Here is a 22,013-nt window from a genome sequence, read left to right as displayed (position 1 = left end):
GATTTAGAGAAGGAACGGAAACCTCTTTGGGGCCTGCGCTAACCTAAAGTTGACGTTTTAGAGGAGTATACATTAGCTGTCTAGGAGAAAAGCCCAGAACTTTTATCAGATTCTCAAAGCAACCTGGAATTCTAAAAATGTTAACAACCACTTTAAAATAAGGAATTTCGAAAAACTCCAGTGGTCAGTCACCACTCACTGATTAGTTAATAATACCAATTTATGACAAATACATTGGTTTTATCTAGAAAGTTAGCACCAGCAGTAAATATACCTGAAATCAGAGGACACGTTAAAAGACTAGATCTGGAGTTCCCACTGCGGCTCAGCGGAAAAGAAACTGGCTATCATCCATGAGGACGTAGGTTTGATCCCCGGCCTCACTCAGTGGGTCAAGGATCCGGCGTTGCCGTGGCTGTGGAATGGTTCGGCAGCTACAGCTCCCATATGATCCCCAGCTGGGAACCTGCACATGCCGCAGGTGCAACTCTACAAAAAAAAAAAAAAAAAAAAAAGACAAAAGACTAGATCTTTTACCACGTTAAATTATGTCATGCAATTCCAACTAACTGGCAGCTCCCAAACTACTGACGAGCTCTCTCTCTGATGTACTTTAGAGCTAAGGAGTGGGGCTTGTGACACGGGTGTGGCTCTCCGAACATTTTGACATCCTCAGTGATGCTCCTGATGAGCCATCCTGGAAGGGAGGGAGCAGAGAGACCAGGAGAGGGAAGGGAAGGAGACTAAAACATCAGGAGCCTTGAGGAGAAGAACATGCGCTTGTGACCGGGTGTCAGAGAGGTGACAGTCTTCCTGTATTACACAAACAACGAATTTCAGAACAAGTACATGTGTTATCATATTATAAACGTTACACACAGAGAAAGCACCGGTAAACCACCTCCAGGAGAGATGCCCGGGGATCAGCAGTAGTCACTGGGTCTGACTACAGAACTCGTGGGCAGAAACCACCTGAAACTGCTCCAGGTTCGGTTTCATGAAACCAGAACAAAGACTCACCAAAAATCATTGGGAATTTTGAGATAATTCCAAAAAAGCAAATAAGAATAAAAAAAATATATCAAATACTCAAACGTGTTCCGCTTATCGCATCTCTCTCAGCTCTGACTTTGTTGGCGTCAACTTACTCTGACAATCAGGATCCACTTAATTAGAGAGAGACCAAATCCTGAAATGGCCCCGTATCTTCCCGCCGCTGAGGTGGTCAGGCAAAAAGACAGGAAAAATCCAATCCAGTTAAAGAGGAATGCCACTGCAAAAGCAGAGAGAAAAAAGAGGTCAGACGTGTTGTCACCTGAGGAGCAGGCGTGCCCTGCGCCCTCGCTTCGGCCTCAGTGGCTTCCCTGCGGATAAAAGAGCCTGGGCCTCTCTCCGCAGCCCTCGGCCCGCTTCCTCGGCACGTCCAGCCCTGTCTGCCTCCCGAAAGGAAACGAGAAAACCCAGTCTCTGAGTCTCAGGAATTGTATTACTATATCTACTGCTGGTCACTTTCAAAAATGCCTCACTGTCACCCAACTGTCTGTGACTTGAGCCCTTTGCTGTAAGCGCTACGCCTCAGTAAATAAAGGCTATGTGAACATGAAATAGCGGGACTGGAATCCCCAAATAGTGGGATTCAAGCCACTCACCCTCCTGCATCTGTGTGAATCTTGAGAGCTCACACAACACGTCACCTCTAAAAGCACTGCATTGCCTTCACGCCTTCTGTGTGTGTGTGTGTGTGTCTGTTTAAGGCTGCACCTGTGGCATGTGGAGGCTCCCAGGATAGGGGTCTAATTGGAGCTGTAGCCGCCGGCCTACACCACAGCCACAGCCACACGGGATCCGAGGCACATCTGTGACCTACACCACAGCTCACGGCAACACCAGATCCTTAACCCACTGAGCGAGGCCAGGGATCAAACCCCCATCTCCATGGACGCTAGTCGGGTTTTTTAACCGCTGAGCCACGACGGGAACTCCCTTACCTTTTTAATATGGCGAATAAAATAAATGGTTGCTCCCTTGCCCATCAGGCATGTGGAAAGATAAACGTGTAATAACATCAAGGGGAAACTGGGCTGATTCTGATGTGCTACTAAAACAGAAGCTTGCAGGACAAAATTCACCAAACAAAGGCATGTAATTCCTATTCTACAGTCAGGAATGAGTAGGAGGAATGCTAAGGGGTCCTGCAGATCGGAAAAATAAAGCTTAATTAGCTCACGGAAAAATGCAGTAGCCCTCATAGCTGCTTTACTTGTATTTTCCATAGATATTCACACAAACAGAAGACAAACAGAAAGGCTATTAGGATAAAAGTGTTCTAAGCTCTAAACATCGAAGTAGGAGTTCCCGTTGTGGCTCAGGAGTCACGAACCCGACTAGCATCCATGAGGATGCAGGTCTGATCCCTGGCCTCGCTCAGTGGGTTGAGGATCTGGCGCTGCCGTGAGCTGTGGTGTAGGTCAAAGATGCAGCTCAGATCTGGCGTGGCTGTGGCTGTGGCTGTGGCGTAAGCGAGTGGCTACAGCTCCGATTCAACCCCTAGCCTAGGAACCTCCACGTGTCGCAGGTGTGGCCTAAAAATACATAAAATAAAATAATAAAGATCTCAGTAAAAGACACATGCAGGCTGTCTGTGGGAAGTGGCTCTGCCGTGTGTACACACTTACTGAAAAAAGTCAACATGAAAACCCCGTCGTTTCCTATCCTCATCTGGTCAGCATCATCGAAATCATCCCGACCCACAAAATCTTCATCCTAAATGAAAAGGAAAATAAGGCAAATTCAGTGAATGATTTCGAGGCAAAGGAAAGACATCATGAAGAACAGGGGAAGGAACAAAAGTGAGGCCCAAGGGAAAACGTACCGCTTTGGCTCAACTCAAAACCATGAGCATTAAGGCCCAGCATGTGTCAAAATTTTTCGTTTTGTCTTATTAGTAAAAGATGTAATTTGAGAAAAAAATGAATCTTTCTTCGAACTCCACAGTTATCTGAATGAAAGGAATTTTTCATTTTATTTTATTTATTTTTTGCTTTTTGGGGCCGCACCTGCGGCATATGGAGGTTCCCAGACTAGGGGTCCACTCGGAGCTGTAGCCACCAGCCTGCCCCACAGCCACAGCCACACGGGATCCGGGCCACGTCTGCAACCTACACCACAGCTCACAGCAATGCTGGCTCCTTAGCCCACTGAGTGAGGCCGGGGATTGAACCTGCCACCTCGTGGTTGCTAGTATGATTTGTTTCCACTGCACCACAACAGGAACTCCTGAATTTTTCATTTTATAACCCAAGTTCTTTAGCAACACGAGGAGCTACTCACACGTCCTTTTTCATATGTATCTGAAGAAAAGAAAAGGGAAAAGGCGTTCTGACACGCCTGGCTTCAACTCTAGAACATCAGTAACCCAGGACCTGTCTGGGGCCCAGAAGGCTAGTCATCTAGTCATCCGGGGCCTGTTCAGAGGACACCACTGATCAGCTCAGGAGCTTTACGAGACTGACTTGGGGGCGGTGGGAGGGGACAGTGTGATGAGACCTGAGGAGTGGGACAGGGGTGCCCGCTGCTCACGTCCCAACTACCTGTTTCTTATACTGGCACACAGGTCTGCAAGACCCTCCCTGCCCGTCGTATGGGCAGATACGACCCCTTCCATCCTAACTTGAAAACGCAGTGTTGCAGGTCTAGCAGGAGCCCGATACTGACCAACGCCAGCACCGCCGCAGGCAGCCGACCTGCTCACCCAACTGCGGGTATAGGCGCCGAGACACCGACAAAGAAGAACATGTACCTAAAAGTGGTAAGACCTGTACTCGGTCCAACAAGGGCTCCTCCGACGAAAATAAAGGAATAAGCCTTCGGGGACGACCAAAACGTGCCCTGTACGGAAAACGGACGGGGAGGCCCACCCCCGGGATCGGGATCGGGACCGAGCGGAGGGGAAGAGGCGGCGGCAGCTTCCGCCCGATGTAACACATTTCCTCGACCCTTTGCAATGGTTACAAGAATGTGCTTGTTATTTTTTAAGATACGAGATACTTAGGATTCTAAATTCATATTCGCAGGATAAATAGACTCTTCAAAGAAGCAAGTAATTCCGTCTTTCGCCTAACTATACAAAGATACCCCATAAGCACACACGGAAGTGATGCCTAGTAACGAATACGGCAAATGCCTTCCACCTCTCCTCTCTGCCCTTGGTCGAGTCTCCGCTACAGGTTCCTCCCACAACTGCTGCGAGGTCGATGTTTCTCTAACACTGTGCGTGTATCGTACCCATGCTTAACAGCCTTGCAGGATTCTGTGCGGCCTCCATGAGTCCAAAGGGCTCGGCCCAGCATTCAGAAGACTCTAAAACCTACAGTTCCGCCCACAAACTCTGCTCAAACGAGAGCATTTACTTCTGTCTACAGAACCCGTCCTGCAGCTGTGTGACTTCACATCATCCTGAGCCTTTCCCCCAGGATGCTCTCATCCAGCGACACTCGGGGCCCACTTCAAACCCCATCTTCCCAGGATCACAAGGCTCAAGCCACAGATCTGAACACTCCCTGCTCTCTCGGGTGCTACTGCTCAGCTGTGGCTATTTGGGGGCCTCTCTCCATCCCTGGAGTTTAAGCTCCCGCATGGCAGGAGCAATGCCTCATATACAAAGCCTTCTAGCTATATCCATATGACAGCAGGAAGAGTTCTATACATGCCTGCTGAATAAGAGACCCCTTAAGAAGTTCTTAAATACATACATTTGTCTAATAAAAGTATTCTAAACAGTCCTATAACTAATCAGAGCTTATCTCCCGGGCTGGTTCCTTGGGACAGTTACCATACCTCAACAGGTCTACAAAGTACATACAAGGACCTGGACACCAGACTTCTTGGGCTGGACTCACTACGCTGCTACTTCTTAGCTGTAAGACTTTGGGTAAATTAACCTCTCTGGGCCTCAGTTTTTGCATCTGCAAAACAGGGCTAACAGACTCTCGGCCTTGCAAGGTTCCTGTGAGGACTCGGACAATGAACGAGCTGTAACAAGCACCGAGCCCACGTGGTCACTGCATCAAGAGTGCTTTGTCTTTAGACCATGAGCTCCGTCAGGGTTCTTGGCGTCTCCCTAGCACCTCAGGTGGACGCACCGCGCCGCGCAGAATCGGCCTTGACGGCCTTATAAGCTGTGGCTTCCGCCAAGCAGAGGTTTCAGCAGCTTCAGCCCTCAGAGCAGATGTCCATCATTCTGAGGCCACGACTTCCGGGGCTGGCGTCCCGGCACTGTCCACACTCAGCTTCTGCTCTTTTACTCTAGGTTTCTGACAGGACTACAGGGTGGCGCCCTGACTGTCCCCCATTCCTGGGGACCGGGTCCTCCCTCCATTCGCCCAGCATCTGTACCAGTTTCAACCTGGATGAATATTTATGAAACCCCAACTGGATCACTTACTGGTCTGACATCGAGAACCAAGAGTCCCCCAAATTCTCCACTGGCTCCCCCGCAACCCCCCCGAATCAGCATCAGCCCAGCAGGATCTGAGATCCCTGTGCCTCCGCAGACGGCATGGGGGGACTGCTGGTGGCAGGGCTTCATCCGGATGACTGCTAGAGCCCTTCTGGGTGTAACCCTACAAAGCCCCACTTATTTCTTCTCTCCATAGGCTCCCTGGCACGCATCTACCTAAGCCCAAAATATTAAATGTGCAGAATCAAAGCAAAATTGGCATATTTCCTAGACCAGCTGCTGCTTCAAAATGCTTCAACTATGCTAGGCATTGCCACTTGAGAAAGTGGCAGCACTGGGAGAGACAGAGGGAAACTGAGCCGGCTTGACTAGAGAGTCTTCCATGCGTCTGTACCTTTGACCTCATCATTTGCAGGAAGACATAAAAGTCAATTATCGCAAAAGAAAATGTACTTGCTTTTTAAAATTAGCTGTGCTTTTACTAATCAACTTAATTGTAAGTAATAAATCAAGAATGGATAATGAAAAGAACTCAATTCCAACAGCACAGCACCAGATAACACGGTAAACCAGACTTACTCTTCCAGGAACCAAAGGGATAGTAGCTTCGGCTTTGGTTCTCTCGGCTTCGTCGTAACTGGGCAGTGTGGTAGCCACGTTGTAAGATGGGGGCTTTGGAAACCCAGACTCGTCTTTGTAGTCAAAATACACTGCAGAATCAAAAGGAAGTCACGATTAACTGATGAGGAGCTGAACTGAGGAAAAAGAGGACTCCTGCTAACTCTGGCAAACAAAAACCAGCCATTCTTCTAACAGTACCTAAAGAACAATTGAACAAAAAGACGTTTAGGAGCTCCTTTCGTGGCTCAGGGGTTAAGGAACCTGACTAGGATCCATGAGGTCGCAGGTTCCATCCTTGGCCTTGCTCAGTGGGTTAAGGATCCAGCGTTGCCGTGAGCTGTGGTGTGGGTCACAGACACAGCTCAGATGTGGTGTGGCTGTGGCTGTGGCATAAGTCGGCGGCTACAGCTCCAATTAGACCCCTGGCCTGGGAACCTCCATATGCCGCAGGTGCAGTCCTTAAAAAAAAAAAGACAACAAAAAAGAGATGTTTAAAGATGAACATGAGACGGGGAATGATTTTTAAATTTATCTACTTTTGAATTATTTCAATTCCAGACCCACTTTGCCCTCCCTCCAAGCTCCTTTGAACACTTTTGTGCAGTGCGTGCACAAAAGACAGTCCCTGCTAATAACGGCGTAAGGAAACATTTAAAAATACTCCAGCTGAGTGTGTCCATCTGTACCACAGTCTCCCCTCATTTATAAACATGAAAAAAAACTTGGGGGGAAAAAAGTTAAAATTTATTTCTCACAGATTTCGGCACTTTGATCTTTTCACATTATTTTTCCCAGGTACTGTTTTCTATGACATGCTTAAGGTAACTAGTTCAGTTACAGAACCATTACTTTTTTGTGCTAAACCCTGCATTCCCTCTATTGAATGCTGTGTCTTCACTCTCACTGACTTCTATGAGAACAGAGTCAATATGTATTATCAGAAACGATCAGGAGTTTCCTCATGGCTCAGCAGGTTAAGGATCCATCACTGTCACTGCTGCGGCTCTGGTTACATCTGTGGCGTGGGTTCAATCCCCGCCTGGGAACTTCCACGTGCCGTGGGTGCAGCCAAAAAAGAAAAGAAAAGACCTACTTACAAATGGATCAAATTTCTACCCAATTAAAAAAAAAAACAACTTAATTTTGAAAAAATTTTTATACCTAATCAAGATTAAAATTTTTCTTTTTTCCTCTTTAGTTAATTTTAATATATTATTGAAATTATCAATCAACAGAATTCACCTCATTAACAGAAAAAAAGTTCTACTGTCATCACATGGGCAGAAAAATCATTGATAAAATTCCAGGAACCAAAGGGATAGTAGCTTCAGCTTTGGTTCTCTCGGCTTCGTCGTAACTGTTTTTGTTACTAATAACAAAAACATTTAGCAAATTAGGAATAAAAGAAAATGATAACTCCTTAATCTTATCACAAATCTCTATAAAAAACTTTTTGTTTGGTTTTTTGTCTTTTTTTTTTTTTAGGGCTGCACCCACAGCATATGGAAGTTCCCAGGTGAGGGGTGGAATCAGAGCTGCAGCTTCTGGCCTACGCCACAGCCACAGCAACACCAGATCCAAGCCATGTCTGCAACCTACACCACAGCTCATGGCAAGGCCAGATCCCTGACCCACCGAGCAAGGCCAGGGATCAAACCAGCATCCTCATGAATACTAGTCAGATTCGTTTCCACTTAGCTACAATGGCAACTTCCATCTATAAAAAATCTTAGTAAATATCATAATTAATAGTAAATTACTAAAGTCTTTCACCCCTAAAATTAGACAGTAAGACAGAAATGCCCACTGTTACCTCTTTTAATCAAATATTATCTTAGAGGTACTACTAGTTGATACAATATGGCAAGGAAAGAAAATACAAGACATAAGGATTGGGATTTCACACTGTGGCTCAGTGGGTTAAGAACCTGACATAATGTCCGTGAGGATGCAGGTTCGATCCTTGGCCTCACTCAGTGGGTTAAGGATCCAGAGTTGCCGCAAGCTTCAGCATGGATGACAGAGGCAGCTTGGACCTGGGTTGCTTGTACCTGTAGCAGATGCCTGCAGCTGCAGCTCCAATTTGACCCCTGGCCCAGGAACTTCCGTATGCCACAGGTATGGCCAAAAAAGAAAGAAAGAAAAAAAAAAAAAAAAAAAAAGACATAAGGCTTGGAAATTAAGAAATCTATCCTTAATCATGGATGACATGACTACATATGTAGAAAAATCCAAGAGTATCTACAAACTATTAGAATCAATATGTGAACTTAGCAAAGTCTCTGGACTCAAAGTTAATATAAACCATCAATTGTATTTTCATATACCAACAACAAAAATAAAATCATATACGGACCATTTACAATAGCACCAAAACATATCAAATGTCTGGGGATAAATCTAATTAAAAATGTGCAAGATCTCTAAACTGAAACTCACAAAATACTATTGAGAGAAATGAAAGATTTTTTTTTTTTTGCTTGCCCTGCGGCATATGGCGTTCCCAGGCCAGGGGTTGAACTTGCGTCCCAGTGCTCCCAAGATGCTGCTGGATCCCGATGACCCACAACGGGAACTCCAAGAAATGAGAGATTTTAATAAGCGGGAGGGCTATATCACGGTTATACACTGGAAGATGCAATAGTATAAAGATGTTCTTCAAATTGATGCAAAGATTCAGGGCAATTTCAATAGAGTTTCTGTTTCATTCCATCTTACGGAAATTGGCAAGCTGATTCTAAAATGTAAATGAAAAAAACACAAAGCCAAGGAAGTAGCAAAGCCATCGTGGAGAACAAAAAGGCTAAAGGACCAACAGTACCAGACATCAAGATTATAAAGCTCTGAAATTAAGACAGTGGAGCACAAAGATGAATACACAGACCAAAGAACAGAATATTGAGTCCAGAAAACAAATCCACATATAATGAAGCAAACACAAACGCCAGCAAAGACATGCGAGACTTGCTGGTGCACGTCAGTAACCGGGCAGCCGCCCCACCCCGCGACCTACCGGCGCTCTCGGCAGAGATGCTGCTATAAGGCGGCGGAGCGTCCCCTGCAGCCTGCTCCGGCTCTCCAGGCTCTTCTTCATTCTGCAACTAAACAAACATTTCACATCTCAGTGCAAGCATAAAGCCAATTGGGCAGAGGGAAACCTGAAAAGTGCAAGAGCCTTTCTGGAAAGCTGTAAGGCGGGGCGTCTCAAAAGCCTTAAAATGTGCAAATGCTTTACAAAGTTTTCTACTCCCAGGAATTTAGCCTAAGGAAATAATAAGACAGAGGCAAAAAAGACAGATATAAATACTACTGCAGCAAAAACGAGGAACAACCCAAATACCCAGCATACGGAACTTATTAAGTAAGTTACAGCTCATCTCACAAAGGACACTAAGTAACCACAAAAATGAAAACGAAGAAAATTTGATGACTTGAGCAGATAATCGTGCTGTACTGTCACATGAAACAAACTAAACTTACCAAACCATATGAATCATATAATTTGGTTTTGAAAGACAGATAACAGGATGGAAAGGAAGGTACGACAGACACCTACGGTCCACCCCGTTCATCTCAGAAGATGCAATCAGAGGGGGCTTTTCCCTTGTTTCTATGTAGGTTCTAATCTTTTAATTAAAAAAAAAATTTTTTTTCTTTTTCAGCCGCACGCACTGGGGGCATATGGAAGTTCCCAGGCCAGGAATCGAACCCAAGCCATAGCTGTGACCTACACCACAGCTGCAGCAATACCAGGTCCTTAACCCACTGCACCACAGCAGGAACTCCATGTTGCAATTTTTTTCTTTCTTTCCCTTTCCTGGCTGCCCCAGGGCACATGGAGGCCTGGGCCAGGGATCAGATCGGAACCACAGGTGCGACCGAGGCTGTGGCAATGGGGGTCCCTAACCCGCTGAGCTGGGCTGGGGACAGAACTTGTGTTCCGGTGCTGCAGAGACGTCTGCCTCCAATCCTGCTGCGCCACAGCAGGAATGCCCTGCTGTAATGTTTTTAATGAACATTCACCACTTGTGTAGTTTTTTCAGTTAGAAAAACAATTTTAACTTAATAACAATCTGTTAAGACAAAGACAAATCACAACAAAATCAAGGTTTACCATTATATTCAGTTTGGGCCTAGAAATTACGTCTTAAATAATTGAGATATTTACAAAAACCTAAAATTCTACCTAATTCTATATATAACCCCTGTCAACACATCTTCCTCTTCCTTATCTTAGCAACCCCCTCACCGGTTAGATCTACAGCTCTAGTTACTTTAGATAAGGCACACTGAAAGTGCCTTAAATTAAATCTGAACCACCTCAGTCTCCAATCTCCATGCCACTCAAAATCAGAAGCCAGGAGTTCCCTCCATGGCTCAGCAGAAACAAACCTAACTAGCTCCATGAGGACACAGGTTTGATCCCTGTCCCCGCTCAGTGGGTTAAGGATCCGGGATTGCTGTGAGCTGTGGCATAGGTCACAGACGTGGCTCAGATCCTGCATTGCTGTGGCTGTGGCGTAGGCTGGCAGCTACAGCTCCTGTTCAACCCCTAGCCTGGGAACCTCCATATGCTGCAGGTATGGCCCTAAAAAGACAAATAATAATAAAATTTTTTAAATCTTAAAAAAAAAAAATCAAACTTTTTTTTTGGCCACGCCTGCAGCATGTAGAAGTTTCCAGGCCAGGGATCAAACCCACGCCATAGCAGCAACCTGAGCTGCTGTAGTGATAGTGCCAGATCTTTAATCTGCTGTACCACAAAGGAATTCCCCAACAAACTTTTCTGATTAATACCACAAAGCATTTAATTTCAAATGAATTCTTCTGCCAAATTTTCATCAACATCTACCATCTGGGCATTTTTTTTTTGAACCCTAGAAATTTAATGTTAAACTTAAGGCATTCCCAAAATAACTAAGACGAATTTTCCCTTCAAAGGACGACAGATGGGCAAAATAGCTACAGTAAAGCCAAGTGTTCCTGGGAGACCCAATCAGTCAACTACTTAAACAGAGTTCCTGGGGCCAGGTTCACCTGAAGTACTTTTAACATGAACTGTAGCTTGTTAGGCGGGGTCTTTATCCTCAGCCCACTCTCACCGAACCACTCTTGTGCCCTGGGAACGTGGCGCAATGCAGCACAAAAGCAGCACAAGCAAAAGCAGAAACAGATTTCCAAGAATGTTGCCTTAATTTACTGAAGCCAGTCATGTTCCTCTGCTTGTGCAGGTTTTAGAAAGAAAGCAAGACAAGGCTGAGAAATCAAGAAAAAAAAAAAAAAGAGTTTTAATGCTTCTATCTGCAAGACAGGTCGCCTGTCTCCTAGCAACCTGGAAATGTGAAATCTCATCATCCCACACCAGGGTAACAGATAATGGAGCAATGAAATCCGAATGGTCTCAGAAACCCCCATTTTCTCTTTGATGATGGAAAAAGAAACATTTCCAGGTGAAGGTTTTTGCTCCATTAAAATCTGCCTCTTCAGAACCATGTACTAGTATTACTTCTTTCTTTTTTTTTTTTCTTTTTTTTTTTTCTTTTTTTGAGGGCTACGCCGCCGGCATATGGAAGTTCCCAGGCTAGGGGTCGAATCAGAGCCACAGATGCCGGCCTACACCACAGTCACAACATCAGATCTGAGCTGCATCTGCAACCTACAGCACAGCTCATGGCAACGCTGGATCCCTAACCCACTGAGTGAGGCCAGGGATCGAACTCGCCACCTCATGTACTAGTCAGATTCGTTTCTGCTGCACCACAATGGGTACTCCTACTAGCAGTATTTCTAACTGAAAAAAGACAACCAACAAAAAACAGCCACTGTGATCATGGAGGCGTCACATACCGGGAGGGTCCCAGGACTTCACTGTACACGGCTGCCAACTCTGACTTGTTTTCTATAATCTGGTGAGAAGTTTTGGCTCCGTCAAGAAAGGTGTGTGAAATAAAACACAAAGACATGGAAAGCAAAGAGGCAGTTACCTCCACAAGGTATTTAGTGACCACCACCTGGGTGAATAATGACTTGGGAAGCCCCGAATACACATCTTTTCAAACTCCAGGGCATCTGGAGGTCCCGTCGTGGCGCAGTGGTTCACGAATCCGACGAGGAACCATGAGGTTGTGGGGTCGATCCCTGGCCTCGCTCAGTGGGTTAAGGATACGGCGTTGCCGTGAGCTGTGGTGTAGGTCGCAGATGCGGCTGGGATCCCGCATTGCTGTGGCTGTGGTGTAGGCTGGTGGCTACAGCTCCGATTCGACCCCTAGCCTGGGAACCTCCATATACCGTAGGGGCAGCCCTAGAAAAGGCAGAGAGACAAAAAAAAAGAAAAGAAAAAAAAACCTCCAGGGCCTCTGTTGCCATTAATCTGGCTTTGCCAGCCAAAAAGCCAGACATTCACCATAAGAGGGGTGTCGGGGGCACAGATATGCGCGTTAGAACAAAAGTGGGCCTTCTCTAAGATGATGGAATCAGTACCCTGGTTCCAAGTTTTATGGTTAAGGTGCTCCTTCACTGTTCTTGGGAATCTTTCCCGGGCAGCCCCTCTCCCAAAGCGAAGGAAACAGGCGTCGCTGTCACTGTGGGGCTGGCATTGGGAAGAGGGTCTCTTCTTGCGAGTGGGTCAGTGGGAGCCTGAGGCCACCCACCTCGTACAGACTGCCGTGTGCAGGGGATGCCGAAAGGCAAGTCTGCAAGGGTGGAACTTTCTGCTCTCTGCTGTATGCTGAGCTGTTTGCAGGGGGGTCGGGGGTGGGCTTGACTGTGTAATTATGACAGATGATAAAAACCTCTGGATTCTTTTCTGTCGCTTAATTCTTTTCAACAACTCTGATCCATTTTACTTACCTCCAAATAAGATTTAAAGTGCGGCTCTTCCAAACAGAATTATACAATTACCTATACGTGCCACATCAAGGACTGCGCGGAGCTTAGTACAAAACTGTCCCCACTGCGGACAAAGAAATCAATCATGGGACCGTTCAGCCGGCCTTTGCCTCTGCCGCACCCCAGCCAAGGCCCTCGCTCCCACCTTCCAGATTCCCAGCACTCCTCCGATACGCTGAGCAAAGCAGACTCTGCCAGGGCTCCCAGAAGAACCCTAAAACTCCACCACGTTCCCACTTTAATAGGCATCACCAGCTGCTATGGTCCTTCTTAGCCTTGATCACGCCCAACATTTAAAAAAAAAATATTTACCTACAAAGAGGGGCCACTAATGTCTTGTCGTCAAGATTTAGCCTGTGAAATAAGCACCCCTCAAAGAAAAGATGGTTTTCCTTCTTACTACCTTCCTCTGTATCCTCCCGGTACCGGTGCTGTGAGAAATAAACACATGGTCTTTTAGCTAGACGACCCCATCTACCCAGAAATCACACCCAGCTCCAGTTCCAGTACAAGCAAACGCAAAATAACAAGTGTAAAGACACTCATACTCTGATCTGAGCGGCCACCCCGCTCAGAAGGTTCCCTCACTGCCTCCCCGAAGCAGCTCTAGAGATGATCTCCGATTTAGAAACGAGCTGTGGAGTTCCCGTCGTGGCGCAGTGGTTCATGAATCCGACGAGGAACCATGAGGTTGCGGGTTTGGTCCCTGCCCTTGCTCAGTGGGTTAACGATCTGGCGATGCGGCGTTGCCGTGAGCTGTGGTGTAGGTCACAGACGCGGCTCGGATCCCGCGTTGCTGTGCCTGTGGCGTAGGCTGGCAGCTACAGCTCCGATTGGACCCCTGGCCTGGGAACCTCCATATGCCACAGGAGCGGCCCAAGAAATAGCAAAAAGACAAAAAAAAAAAAAAAAAAAAGAAAAAGAAACGAGCTGTTTTTAAGCAACAGAAGAGCCAGGGCCAGGACTGGGCCTACGCAAGGACCCGCAGTTACAACTGTACAGAACAGCAGTACCTAAGAGCACTTAAAAACTGTTCTTGAAAAGATGGGGGGAAAAAAGGGGAGTTCCCATTGTGGCTCAGTGGTTAATGACCCCGACTAGCATTCATGAGGACTCAGTTCAATCCCTGGCCTCACTCAGTGGGTTGAGGATCCAGCACTACCGTGAGCTGTGGTGTAGGTTGCAGATGTGGCTCAGATCCCGTGTTGCTGTGGTTGTGGTGTAGGCCGGCAGCTGCAACTCTGATTCGACCCCTAGCCTGGGAACCTCCATATGCCACGGGTATGGCCCTAAAAAGACATAAAGACTTCCCCCCACAAAAAAGTCCAAAAATCCTAAACAACACAGAAAAAAACAAACCAAAAACCCATAAGCCCACTAGAAGAGGTATCAAAATATACCTCATAATTCATACAAATACAAACATGTGGAAAATAATGCTGAACTACCCAATAAATCCATAAAGTTACCCGTATTTGCACCATTCATTGTTTTCTTCTTGGTAGAGTCGAGTCCTGCTTAAACAGCAAGAAAATTCTTTTAAGTTTTAAATCCCTTCTTTAAGTTATTAACAATTAGGCTCAGAAAATCCGAAACTGTAGCTTTAAATGCTATTTACCACTTCTAATTTTAGAGTTAATTTCTAAAACTTTCACCTTTAAATGCAATTTTTAAACCTCTCATTACCAACCCATGACCTCTTCACACACTTTAAATTCCACCAAACGAGACAGTATAATTACCAGACAGTAAACAAGCACGTTCCTTCAGGTAAACAACTGAGTTGGCTATTTCACTCTGTTGTTCAGAAACAGCCAGCGTTCGTAAGGACTATAAACACTTTACTACTGTATAGAGACAAGAGTTTTATTTATGTTTTTCAAATGTGTAAATGTTTTCCTTTTATGGCCGCACCTGCAGCACATGAAGTTCTCGGACCAGGGGCTGAACTGAAGCTGCCGCTGTGGCCTACGCCACAGTCATGGCAACACCAGATCTGAGCCGCATCTGTGACCTATCCTGCAGCTTGCAGCGACGCTGGATCCTTAACCCACTGAGCGAGGCCAAGGATCGAACCCACTACCTCACAGAGACAATGCTGGGTCCTTAAGCTGCTGAGCCCCAGTGAGACATCCTCAGGTTCTTTTTCAATCGGAACCTGAGTGACGTGCAGTATCATGTTTGTTTCAGACGCACATCGAAGTACCTCCACATTCATCTGCATTTTGAAACAACCGCCACAGGATCCAGTTACCATCGGTCTCCATACAGAGCTGGGGCGCCACTACCGACTGTGCTCCCTATACTGTGCCATACACCCCCGGGGGTTTCTTCTAACTGCAACTGTCCCCTCGGAATCCCCTTCACCTACTTCTCCGGCCCCCCAAACTACCTTTCCTCGAGCAACCACCAGTTTTGTTTTTCTGTCTGTGAGTACAGACTAGAGTTTTGGTTTTTCGGGTATTTTTAGGGCCTCACCTGTGGCCTATGGGGGTTCCCAGGCTAGGGGTCCAATTGGAGCTGCAGCTGCCAGCCTACCCCACAGCCACAGCCAGCGCCAGATCCCAGCCACATCTGCGACCCCCACCGCAGCTCAGGGCAACACTGGACACTTAACCCACCAATCGGGGCCAGCGATCGAACCCACGTCATGGGTACTAGTCGGAATCGTTATAGAAGGAACTCTGGGACTGCAGATTTTTAATGGTACAGCAAACTGACTCCAAATTGTGCTGGGCCCACCACCGCCAAACCCTTTACATTCAAGAATGGCTCTCTATTAAATCACTATTAATTAGGGGATGACATTTAAATAAGGTAAATAATTTTAACATTGAGAAATACCTATACTTTTAATAGATATTTCTCCAAAGAAGATATACAAAAGATGTTATCTCCAGAGCTTAAATAAGGAATATGTATTTGTGAATGAATAAAAATAGTAAAGAAAAATAACACACTGAATTGCAAACTAATTGTGGTTTTAAAAAATTCCTTAATATTCTCTTTTCCTAAAGAGTAAAACACTACTAGGATGAAGAAATTAAAAGACAGTTTAACAAAGACATCTATTTTAAGAGCTGCAAATAAACTTCGTTTTTTCTACTTTAAGAGTTTACCTAGGAGTTCCCGTCGCGGCTCAGTGGTTAACAAATCCAACTAGGAACCACGGGGTTGCAGGTTCGATCCCTGGCCTCGCTCAGTGGGTTAAGGATCCAGTGTTGCCGTGAGGTGTGCTGTAGGTCACAGACGCGGCTTGGATCCCGAGTTGCTCTGGCTGTGGTGTGGACCAGCAGCTACAGCTCCGATTGGACCCCTAGCCTGAGAACCTCCATAGGCCTCGGGAGAGGCCCTAGAAAAGGCAAAAAGACAAAAAAAAACAACAAAAAGAGTTTACCTAAAGATAACTTTAAATGCAAATCTCTTAATAGCAACATGAAAACACAATTAAAAATCAAAATGCGAGTTCCCGTCGTGGCGCAGTGGTTAACGAATCCGACTAGGAACCATGAGGTTGCGGGTTCGATCCCTGCCCTTGCTCAGTGGGTTAACGATCCGGCGTTGCCGTGAGCTGTGGTGTAGGTTGCAGACGCGGCTCGGATCCTGCGTTGCTGTGGCTCTGGCGTAGGCCGGTGGCTACAGCTCCGATTCAACCCCTAGCCTGGGAACCTCCATATGCCGCGGGAGCGGCCCAAGAAATAGCAACAACAACAACAAAAAGACAAAAGGACAAAAAGACAAAAAAAAAAAAAAAAAAAAAAAAAAAAATCAAAATGCCTCAAAGCAAAGTCATCAGAAAAATGCTTTAAAAAGGCAGTAACCGTTGAAAAGAATACCACAGTAAATTCCCTTAGAAAGGCCATCAGTTTGCAAAGCTTTCTGTTTAAAGATTGTTGTGGTTATCACAGTCAACAACATAAATACAATTGATGGATACAATTTGGTTTGGAGAGAGAGAAAATATTCTAACTCAGCATTTATGTCGGTCCTTAGAAAAATGACAGCAAATGCTGCCAGCTATGATGACCAGCTTGAGGTCTCGTCTTTTACTCACCTGAGGTCCAAGTAACGAGTGAAGGCAAACCGTCCAGAGAGAAAAGACGAAAGCAAGACAGCAGCCACTCATCTCCACCTTCGACTCTCCTAAGAAGCCAAGGCACTGGGAGAAATTACCCCTCCTCCATGGAGGCACTAACCAGCCATTGGCAAGTAGTGGCCCTGTGAGATTTGGGGCTGGCACCAGAAAAATATCATCAACCTGCCAAGCCCTGGGATCCACATCTTACATCCAAATATTTTCACCCCTGATGGCTTCACCCAGACACTGTCGCATAAATGGGGCCCAGTGTTTTCTGGCACCCATCTTCAGCAAAATCTACAGCCAAGAACCTTGCAGGTTGGTGATAAGTGCCCCTCACCCTTGCCATGCCTCATGCCTTTCTAAAGATTGAGGAAACAAGAAGGAATAATCAGAGTTTGCAAACAGTAGAAAGTCTCTCTGGCCCTGAACACAGTATCTTTGAAGAAGGAGCATCTAACTGTGTATTAAGCAATGCCTGTTCTGCGTCGTACCTCTCCTCCACCTTCTGGTTTGGCAGGAACACTCAGCCTCAGTTCAGAGCTCCAGAACCTACCAGGGGAGGAGTTAAAAGGTCCTACCAAGGACAAGCTGGACTGGAGACGAGGCACCTAGCTGGTCCCCCTCGCCTTCAGCAAGACCGTTCATCTTTTGTTCACAGAATCAAAAATACGAAGAGTCCCTGGACCAGATCCACTGTTAAGTAATTTATATAAAATTTAGTCCATATAAGCAGTAACTATTATTTGTGTTTTAAAATCCCTACATGGTGTCGTCTTCTAAGACATGTGAAAGCTCTAAAATATCACCACGGAAGCAAAAATGAACTCCTAATTATTTACCACTGAAAATGCTGCAGTAAGTTGGGAAAAAAAAAAATTGTCCCAACAGAACACAGACTACATTTGGCATCTATTCAAGGGTTCTTTCAGATTTCAAGAACAATTTTAAAAAATTACTTGTTCCTATTTCGATAAACTCACAATAGAACTGAAGGGATTCTGGACGTGGCATACAGAGTATTTTTGCCTCCATTACAATTTCAAATGCATATACACACACTAATACACACAGACACGTGTGTGTGCACATGCGTGTGTAGAGATATAAGGATACGCATTTAGGATACATATTTAGGATACATATAAAGCAAACATAAACATACATACATGTCTTTCCTAAAATCCTAACTGGTACAACAATGACATCATGCAATATTAAAATTATAAAAGAAGTCAACCCTTTTAAATCAGTCCAATGCCAAGTCATGAAACTACATGCCTATCTGGCAATATACTGAAGTGAGTAGGATTTGTGCCGCTTTCCTGAAAAACAGCTGTGCTGCCGAAAGCGCACTTACAGGCCAACGTTATTAACAGAGGCAGGTGCCTTCCGGGGCAGAATGAGATGGACACGGTCGTGACCTGGGCTCCCACTGTCTCCGCTGCCTTTTCTCCGCCGTGGCCCACGAGACCCTTCCTCGTGGAGAGTCTCAAATCTGAATTATTTCATTCCATGCAGCTTCACCAGGCGCTATTACAGGCAAGGGTCAACACCAATTTTTGACTATTTTTCCTTTCACGCTCCCCGATGAACACTTCCGCTTGTTCATTAATTTGCTAAAAAGACGGGTTGCTATTTTAACATAAGTAATAGTTTTTCACATGTATTTCCTACCTGTGGTCAGCTTGGTGTGTGGGTCATCACAAGAGATGGCATGTGTTCATCGACCATTTGCTGCAAAAGCAGGACAGACCTGCCTACAGTTCTTCCAAAGTAAACGATCCACCTCTTCCCTACCATCAGCTTTTGTGCACATGAGGCCATGAAGCTGTGCACCCGCATCTGCTTCGCAAACTAAGAACTTCTATTCATTCAAAAGACACCATGGGAGTTCCTGTCATGGCTCAGTGGTGAACGAATCCGACTAGAAACCATGAGGTTGCAGGTTCGATCCCTGGCCTTGCTCAGTGGGTTAAGGATCCGGCGTTGCCGTGAGCTGTGGTGTAGGTTGCAGACGTGGCTCAGATCTGGCGTGGCTGTGGCTGTGGCGTAGGCTGGCGGCTCCAGCTCCAATTAGACCCTTAGCCTGGGAACCTCCATATGCCGCGGTAGTGGCTCAAAGAAATAGCAAAAAGACCAAAAAAAAAAAAAAAAAAAAACTTCTAAAAATCCATACGAAAAAGGAAACCAACCATCTTAAAAATGGGCAAAAGTCTGGAATAGACAGTTCATAAAAGAAGTTATCCAAATGGCTGATAAACCTCTAAAAAGGTGCTCCATTTCATCAATCATCACAGGAATACGAACTAAAACCACAAGATAATGGTTAAAATAAAAAAGCAGAGGAGTTTCCGTCACGGCTCAGCGGTAACAAACCCAAAGAGTATCCACGAGGATGCGGGTTCGATCCCTGGCCTTGTTCCATTCGGTGGGTTAAGGATCCGGCGTTGCTGTGAGCTGTGGTGTAGGTCTCAAACGCAGCTCAGATCTGGCTTCAAATCATCCCCTAGCCTGGGAACCTCCATATGCCGCGGGTGTGGCCCTAAAAGACAATCAATCAATCAATCAATAAGCAAGCAGAAAATATCAAATGTTGTTGAGGGTATAAAACAACCAGAACTCTCAAAATGAAAATGTCAATGTGTACAACCACTTTAGAAAACTATTTAATAGCAAAAAAAAAAAGAAAACAAAATCTAAAAAAATCTATTAGAGATAGAAATTATCTATTATCAAAGATATGACCCAGCAATTCTACTCTAATTACAGAAACACACACGTTCACCAAAAGATAGACCAGGATGTTCAAAGAAACCCTACTCATAAAACTGGAAACTACTCCAACGCCCATCCAGAGCAGAATTATATGACCTTCATGCAATGGAATATTATACAGCCATGTAAATGAATAAACTATAACAACGCACCATAGCATAGGGTAGTCTCATGATGTCCGACAAGAGAAGCCAAGACACAAGAATATTCATTGTACATTTATGTAAAGATTAAAACCAGGCAAACCTAATCTGCCAATCGAGGGGTTGTCCTGGGTAGGGGCAACTGTGACGGCACCTGCAGGGAGATTCTGCAGTGCTGGTAACGTGGCTGCTTGATCTGGGTACCAGTCAATGGGCATGTTCATCTTGGGAAAGTCAAAGAGCTATGCATTTAGGCTTTGTGCATGTTTCAATAACGTAAATCACACTCCTAACAAGTCCAGAAGAGGAGGAGAGGAGAAAGGGAGATGAGGTGGCTGAAACCCAGTCACCCTAAAACTGACTTCCCCTGCCCAGTGTATCATTTACTCTCGCTCCACTTGATTCCATTTCCTGTCCTGCCCCTGTTCCTCTCAGGACTGGGGAGTACCAAAGAAAAGGGGGGGGGGATGGAACCAGGAAGGACCCTGCAGGGCCTTCTCAGGTACAAAAGCTTCTCCATGTCCCCCATTTGCTGTTTGCAGACAAAAATAAGCTTTCATCTCCTGGGCCTTGCCCCGTTTCAAAGAGCAAACTCACGCAGTTAATGATCTAGACAACAGAGTCACAGGACTCCTAGTTCCTTCTGAAGGCGTACAGACAACGATCTGATGCTTATCTTTGAGTGGTTCTGCAGAAACGAAGACACCCTCCCCACACCACCCCCAGCCCCCGCCCCCCAGTGGAGGACAGGAGACCACAGACAGGCTGAAACCAGAAGGCTGAGATTCCCAAAATACCGCTTGGCTACCTCACCATCAATCAGAAGAAGGTCTAGGAGCTAATCACACACCCTGCGACCCTCTTTCCTAATACTTTAAAAACCCTTGCTGAAAGCCATCAAGGACTTTGGGTCTTTTGAGCATGAGCTGCTGGTTCTCCTTGCTTGGCCGCCTACCAATAAACGCTTACTTTGCTGCAAACACCCGTTGTCAGAATCCGGCTTTCTGCACCTCAGGCACCCAGCCCTTATTCGGTTAACCATGCAGACTGTGTGCCCTCTGCCGACTGGGACCTTCACGGCGTCTACTGCAGCACCCACCCCCGCACCTACCAGTGAGTGGCACAGCACGGCTACCTCATTAGTATGTGTGGACTAAAGCAGGCGTGCAGATGCAGCTCCAACAAAAACCCACCTGAGAAAAAGGCAGCTACCTATAAAGTCATCTTAACAGCTCCCATTTATCTAAAGTATTCAGCCCAAATGTAAGGCTAGCTATGGCCATGCCAATGACTGCTCTACCTGCGCAAGGGACAGTGACGATGGCTCCAGGAGGGATTACAGCAGGTGGCATCCCCATCACCAGCTAGCACAAGAAACACATAAAACATGGGGAGAACAGAGGAGACACAGGGCTTAACACACAACAACGAAGGCAGGAGCGGCACTGTGGCTCAGTGGGTTAAGAACCAGACAGAGTGTCCATGAGGATGTGGGTTCGATGCCTAGTCTCACGCAGTGGGTTAAGGATCAGGCGTTGCTGCAAGCTGCCCTGTGGGTTGTTGCTGTGTTGCCCGGCTGAGCGCAAGTGTCACCTTCTCAGAAGCTTCTCAGAAGTCTCTAGAACCAGGCCATCTCTTCCATCTCCAAATGATGCCTTTTATCTACGATCTCACTCACGGAACTAATACAATTAAGACTACAGCAAGACCTAACACCCTCCCAGGGACTGGAGTTACTCGACAGGTATTTAGTGAGTAGTCAAAACGGGCCTAAAATTGCGCTGGGTACTACCCGGAAAGGAAGGAAGCAAAAAAGGAAGGAGGACGAGAAGGAAAGAGAGCAAAGCAGAGGTCCGCGGGGGCTTCGTACGCTTTTAGTGAGGAAGGCCCGGGCCCCACGCATGTGCATCCTACCGCATTTGAACATGTCAGTTGGCACTTCATCAGTGGCTCATTAATTCAATTACAAACGGCTCTTAAGATGAAAAGCCTTCGACGAATGGTAGCTTGACATTCTTAAAACCAAGACAGAAATTTTGGAGGAAAA

The 22,013-nt window shown here is 46.0% G+C and overlaps 1 protein-coding gene across 1 annotated transcript in view; it reads right to left on the bottom strand.

Annotated features, from left to right (window-relative positions):
- Positions 1–22,013, bottom strand: part of NDFIP1 (Nedd4 family interacting protein 1) — a 45,578-nt gene that overhangs the window by 11,184 nt on the left and 12,381 nt on the right. Inside the window, 4 exon segments of the mRNA NM_001243361.1 lie at positions 1,149–1,273; positions 2,676–2,763; positions 6,038–6,168; positions 9,093–9,180. Coding sequence (NP_001230290.1) covers positions 1,149–1,273; positions 2,676–2,763; positions 6,038–6,168; positions 9,093–9,180 — 432 coding nt within the window.

The sequence above is a fragment of the Sus scrofa genome, chromosome 2 (genome assembly GCF_000003025.6).
Source record: "Sus scrofa isolate TJ Tabasco breed Duroc chromosome 2, Sscrofa11.1, whole genome shotgun sequence".
Taxonomy (NCBI): Eukaryota; Metazoa; Chordata; class Mammalia; order Artiodactyla; family Suidae; genus Sus; species Sus scrofa.
The sequence above is the reverse complement of the archived record's forward strand: the minus strand, read 5'-3'. Positions and strand labels throughout refer to the sequence as shown.